Here is a 6,626-nt window from a genome sequence, read left to right as displayed (position 1 = left end):
TGTAACATCAAGTTTACCATTTTTAGGTGTGCGGTTCAGTGGCATTAAGTAGACTCACACTGTTGTGCACCCATCACCTCTGTCCATCTTTTGCATGTTCCCCGAATGAAACTCTGTCCTCATTAAATAATAACTCCCCATTCCTCCTCTGGCAACCACCGTTCTACCTTCTGTCTCTATGAATTTGACTAGTCCAAGCGGGCTCATAGAATGTTTATCCTTTTGTGTTTGGCTTGTTTTCACTTAGCACGGTGTCTTCAAGGTTCACCCATGTTGTAGTGAAGTTAATTCTTTTGAAATGCGAACAGCCACTTCCTACTTTTATCTTTCTAACTCCGATTTTCATCCAGCGGCTCGATAACAACAAAAACTTAAAAAGTTAAAGACATGACTGTTGACTTCCCGGTTTCCTTTTCAGAGTCCAGGCTGAACCGACCAGTCCAGTGTAGGCACAGAGGGTGGTTCTGAACCAGTGTGGGGCAGGGGAACAGTCTTATAGTTGATATAAGCTCCTCATGGCATAAAATCTTAAGGCTGCGACCCAAGTTTAAGTGGCTCCAGTTTCGAGAACTATGTGTGTGTGTGGATGCGTTGATTAATATTGCTTTTCCATTGAAGTGCCAAGAATATGGACTAATCTAGATTTCTATTAATCTTCTGTCAGTGGCAATGACAGCTTTACTGGGAGAGGCTGATAAACATCAGTCTCTGAGGATGGGAGCGGGTACAACATAAACACACTTCTCAAAAGGGCTACAAGGAAAGCAAGGGTGCCCAGACTCGGAGAACTCCCAGTGTGAGTTGTTTGTGTGTGTGCGGATTTGCATGTGGCACTGGTGGGTGCTTCTCACACACGTGTGTATTTGGAAGCTCATAGGTGCCCCAGATGCCTCAGACATTTGGGATGGGAAAGAATGTATTTTCCTCAGGAAGTGCACTGTGCTGTGCGGTTCCTCCCTTAGCTGAAGTCAGGACGAGGCCCGTGACTTCTCAGGGTGTCCCAGGCTGCAGTCATTCTACGCCTCTTCTGATTGACAGGGCATGCTTCATAGAGCTTCCAACCAACTTCCTGGAGCAAGTCAGGAGCCTTTGATAAGATAGTGGAATTCAGGGCAATGAAGCGCAGTCTGAGCCCCAAGAATGCGTTTTCTGAGGGTGGTTTTTCACAAGCTACTTTCAGTGACATTCCATTCATTCAGGGACGACTGTGACAAAATAGGCTTATTCTAGGGGCTGTGTTCAAAACAGCTTGAGTGTGTTTGCAATCAGGCCGGGCTGCTCTCTGGGTACGGGAGTCACTCAGCCTGTTTATAAGCCTCACCTGAAAACCGGCTTGGGCAATGGCAGAAGCCCGCAGCGGCTCAGCTTGTGAGGCTGGAATGAAAGGCTTAGAGTGGAGTGAAATGTGTCCTAACCCTGCGACTTGGTGGCACAGTGGTCTGAAGCTTTAGGGACACAGGGGTTCACATTGATGAGTACTAGTTAGCTCTCCTGAGATGGATAACTTCATCTCCCTGAACCTCAGTTCTCTCATCTGTTAAATGGGTTTTAAGAAAATTGTGGTAAAATATCCATAACATAACATTTACCATTTTAATGATTTTTAGGTGTACAGTTCAGTGGCTTTAAGTACATTCCCGTTGTTGTGTAAATGGGGTTTTAGTGTAAAGTGTTTGATTGGAGGTTGTTCAGTAAGTGGTAACTAAGTTTATTATTATTTTGTGTTGCCTAGTAATTATCTTGTGCTTTTCAAAATTAATGACTATTATAGTGACAAGTGTTTCTTGGGTGAGGGCAGGTACTAAGCAGCGGATGATACAAAGATGAGGGGAAAATGTGGAATCTGCCACCTGCAGGGGCAGGGGACTCGGAGTCTAATAGGCAAGATGAATTTATACATATATTTAAGTATATATATGCATTTATGTACATAGCTATATAATATAGGCATATATACACGTGTGATAGTGTGATAATATGCTTATACATACATAATACATATGATATGTATATATGTGAATATATATATGGAAGAGGGTTACCGTAAAGGATAATAAATAAAACACTTCAAGAAACTAAAGGAAAAAAAGAATGACTCCAAAGGGTGTGCAATGTAAGAGAAGCAAAGTTAGGTAAAACATTTGTATGGAACTTGAAGACTTGAAGGTTATAAAGCACTTTTACATTCATGGTTCATCTTGATATATTTGTTTTCTCATTCTTACATAATCTTGTGAGCTGGAACAGAATAGGGATCATGGCTTCCCATTTTCTGGTGGGTAAACTGAGGATCCAAGTAGCTAAATGTCCTGCTCCATGTCACATATATGGCTAGTGGTGGAATTTGGGCTGACGTATGATGACTCAAAACCCAGTGCCCTCAGCCCATTGCATCTAGGGTCACAAGATGGGCATACTACAGTTCTGATCAGAGTGCGGGTGGATAAAAGGTGGTAGTGTCAGGTGCACAAGTCAGGGTTTTCCAAAGTGTGGTTTGCTCATCACTGTGGTGCAGTCTTATTTTAGGTAGGCCACAGATGGACAACTTTCAAATGAATAGTTATGCAATTTAATGTTCATCAGAAACATCAAGGCTATGATTTTGTGGCTACTGTGCAGGCAAGTCTAAATCAAAGTGAAGGTCAAGAGAGTCCAAGTAAGAAGTCGTTTTAAATAATAGAGCATGTAGTGTGCAGATATGGCAGAACTTGTGTTAGATGCCAAGGACTGCAGTTGAGAATCATGGCCCAGCTGTGTTGACTGATCCTCTTATAAAGACCCAGGGCTGGGAAGAAAAGCTTGACTCAGCGGGCAGACCTACTCGGATTTCTCTCAGCTGCTCTGGTGCTGATCCAATGCAGACGCTTACTGCATCACTAATGGGCCTCCCCCATCTTGCTTGTCTTTATAGATTGCTGACTTTGGGCTTTCCAACTTGTACCAGAAGGACAAGTTCTTGCAAACCTTTTGTGGGAGTCCGCTCTATGCATCTCCTGAAATTGTCAACGGGAGGCCTTACCGAGGGCCAGAGGTGAGCAGGTTGCCTGTTGTATATGATGGGGTAGGTAGGGGAGGCTTGGGGGTAGAAAAGGGGAGAGGGCAAGAACTAGATCCAGGAAATTCTTTAAAAACAACAACAACAACAACAACAACAACAACAACAACAACAACAACGAGCAAAGAAAACTTTAAAAACTATGATTATAAAAGTCATAACATACATACCTGGGAAAAAATTTTAAAAATTCAGAACAGGCTAAAAGAGAATGTAAAGTTACTGCAGTCTACCCCAAAAAGATAACCCCTTAATATTTTTGTGACTTTTTAAAAGACTTTTTTCCACTGTAAATCTCTGCATTTAAAAAAAAATTGAAATCATTATATATGTGTGTGTGTGTGTGTGTGTGTGTGTGTGTGTGTGTGTGTGTATATATATCTTGCCTTTTATTAACATTATATTGTGACACATTTTCTGAATTCGTTATTAAAAACATGATTTTCAATGATGACAATGTTTTACCTTATGGATAAATATACCATAATTTAGTTACCCCGCAAGATTTAGACAGATTTTCTGTTTTTCCTCATTATAGCAAAACACAAAACAAACGTCAAACCGAAAAAACCCCTAACTCTGAGAATGAATATCTTTTTGCAAATATTTTTGACAGCATCTATTTTTTGATTAAGGAAATACATTCAGTTGTAACTTTTAGTTCATGAGAAGTGCATTCCTCTGTATGCCTAAAGCTTTCATGGCCACTGTAAAAAGATGTGTCTGTGAAAAATGTTATTTTGAAAATGGGTGAGTTGTGACTGACTGTTCTCTTTAAAAAAGATGGTTCTTTTTAAAAGAGAGATTCATCCACTCAGTATCCTTTAAATAGCAGCTGCTCAGTGGGGTTGAAATGTTTCCTTCCAAATATTTATCTGTTTAAGAGTGTTTGGGGGCAGGGCTGGAGGCCGAAGAGGATGCCAAGAGCCTCTACCAATTACAGTGAAGAGAAAGTCTCTCTGAAATGAGAATGTAAGCGGGGAGCCTAGGCTTCAATTTACAAAACTGAAGAAACGCGACACTGTAAATTTATCATAGATAATGAATGCTGCTTTGATCTTCGAGGATCTGTTTCCGAGGTTACAAGCTGGCAGCCTGTGATCTGGCCAGCACGCAGGCTTTATTTGGCTACGTTAGTCTTTCTAAAAAAAAAAAATGAACAGACATTTACTAACTGGGAGATTTCACATAAAAATCTGGTTTCTGACTTCTCTTAAAAAAAAAAAACAAAACAAAGAATCTAACAGTGCTGGGACTTCATTATTTTGTGGCAGCGATTAGCCGAGGGGAGGCAGCCTGCTTAAGATGGGGGAAGGCACTCTACAGTTTATCTCTGTCCCCAACACTACATGTTGTACCCCCAATTCTCTCTTGCTTTGTTCATGTTTGTTGTCTGCCTGGCTCTTATAAGCATTTGGGTTTGCCACCCCTGATCTATTTGAAGAAGGCACAGGAAGAAATTGGTCCCTGGATTAGGAGCGAAGAACCCTGTGTCCAGTCCTAGCTCCATCACTGGGATGAGGCCTCTGGAGAAACCATTTAGCTCCTTGTGCCTCAGGATTCTCACCTGTCAAGTGGGGCTGAAAATAATTCAGGCCCTACCTGTTTCACAAAATTATGATAAGGATCAAAGAAGATAATCTATTTGAGAAAGTTCTGACATAGATTGGGTCTCGGTTTGAAATGGAAATGCACAGCTGCTCTGCGTATCAGTTGTCAGGCTGCATGGGAACCTGTCCGCCAGGTGCTAAATTCAGTTCCTGGGGTCGCTGGGGGTGGCTGCGCACACTATGTGATGCTAATGGTTCGGAAGGCATCTGGAATCTGCTTCCCAGCTCCTGTATGTCCTGTCTCTCTGCTCCAGGTGGACAGCTGGGCCCTAGGTGTGTTGCTTTACACTCTCGTTTATGGAACAATGCCCTTCGATGGTTTCGATCACAAAAACCTCATTCGGCAGATCAGCAGCGGAGAGTACCGGGAGCCCACGCAGCCCTCAGGTGCGTGCCCGGGGCGGGTCAGAGGTTGAGTGGGAGTGTTTGGCTCACTTGCCGCAGCTCATGCTTTCTGCTTCTGTTGTAATGTCTGTAAGGAGTCTCCGGCTTTTCCTCCCTCTTCTCCCCAGGTCTTCGTCTTCTGGCAAAGCTGGCTTGTTAGGCTGCTTTACCCAAACCTCCCCAAATGGCCATTTTCAGAACGAGCATTCTCCACTGCAGGCAGGCTAGGAGTTCTGTTTGCTCGTTGTAGGAACTTGGGCAAGTCTCTGAGCCTGTTTGGATTCAGTTTTTCCACTAAAAATTAACGCTTTGGGAAAGGTAGTACATGAAGTCCCTTCCAGTCCAGGTAGGCATGTAAACCACCTCCCTAGAGTCTAAGTGCCACGAGGGTGGCACCTGCCCTTTTTCCCTACGGTGCCCCAGCCAGGAGCACGGCACATGGGGGCTGTTTCACGACCTATTGCTGCATAACAGTTCTATCCCATCCCCCCAGACAAACTCGGTGGTTTAAACAATTATGTAACTGTCAGCCACTATTCCCCGGGTCGACTAGAGATCTTCTAGCCTTGCTTGGGATTTCTCATGCACGTGCAGCCAGATGACAGCTGGGGCTAGGGGTTGGTGGTGGGACACCTCCGTGTGAGCTCTGTCTCCATGAGCCTCTGAGGCCTATCTGTCCAAGAGGAAGCCTGGACTTCTTACGTGGCCGCTCAGGGCTCTAACAAGGAGGACGAAGAAGCTGCCAGGCCTTCTTAATGTCTGCTCTTGGACGCCAGACAATATCACTTCTTCCCTGTGCTACTGGTCACAGCATCCGAGGCCATAAGCTCCATCTCTTGATGGGAGAGCTCTGTGCATGAATGGAAAGGGTGGCCATCTTTGAAATACAGTTAACACCAACTACTGCACATGTATACATACCATATATGTACACGCACACATGCACAGGCACGCATTGTTGAGGCTTATTATTCATGGTGGTTACATTCTGTAAAGTTGCTTTGAGCACTGAGTTAGTGAATACTGAAGCATTGGGGAAATACAGGGCTTCTAGTCACAGTGTTCAGTCAGTATGTCACCTCTTCTTATGTATGTTTCTGTTTAAAGGTACCTCACTTAAAATATATTGTTGATTCACGGATGTCGAACTCACAGCCAACCCACTGTAACTCATACCTAGTGAAGCTTATCTAACATCCCCATTTCCTCCGTAAGGCTCATCACAGCCTTTTCTGTACCTCGGAACACTAGACAGCACTTCAGCACTATGCTTGGGGGCTAAACGGTGAAATCACCAACAAAAAGTACAAAAATGTGAAAAACACGGACTGAAGAGACCGTGAAAGGGCCTGGTTAGTATGAGAGCAGAGATAAGAAGGCAGAGTTCTGGCCCCTGTCAGACTTCAGCTGGAGACGCACGTGCGTGTTGGGGCAACTCAGAGTGTTTGCCACTCTAAATGTACTCAAGTGACTGGGAAAGTGTCCTGAGTATTGACTTTTGGGTTACAGATGTATTTTAGCGAGTAGGCAAATTTACAAGTACAGAATCTGTGAATAACGAGGATTGACTGTTATAT

General features: G+C 43.7%; 1 protein-coding gene across 5 annotated transcripts in view; it reads left to right on the top strand.

Annotated features, from left to right (window-relative positions):
- Nucleotides 1–6,626, top strand: part of NUAK1 (NUAK family kinase 1) — a 71,174-nt gene that overhangs the window by 60,419 nt on the left and 4,129 nt on the right. For all 5 annotated transcript variants that reach the window (XM_023527336.1, XM_011386969.2, XM_023527337.1 and 2 more), the window contains 2 exons: nucleotides 2,912–3,031; nucleotides 4,920–5,052. In XM_023527336.1, the coding sequence (XP_023383104.1) occupies nucleotides 2,912–3,031; nucleotides 4,920–5,052 (253 nt within the window). The remainder of the gene's footprint in view (nucleotides 1–2,911; nucleotides 3,032–4,919; nucleotides 5,053–6,626) is intronic.

This window comes from Pteropus vampyrus, unplaced genomic scaffold (assembly GCF_000151845.1).
Source record: "Pteropus vampyrus isolate Shadow unplaced genomic scaffold, Pvam_2.0 Scaffold16, whole genome shotgun sequence".
NCBI classification, from domain to species: Eukaryota; Metazoa; Chordata; class Mammalia; order Chiroptera; family Pteropodidae; genus Pteropus; species Pteropus vampyrus.
This window is presented reverse-complemented; position numbering and strand designations above follow the sequence as displayed.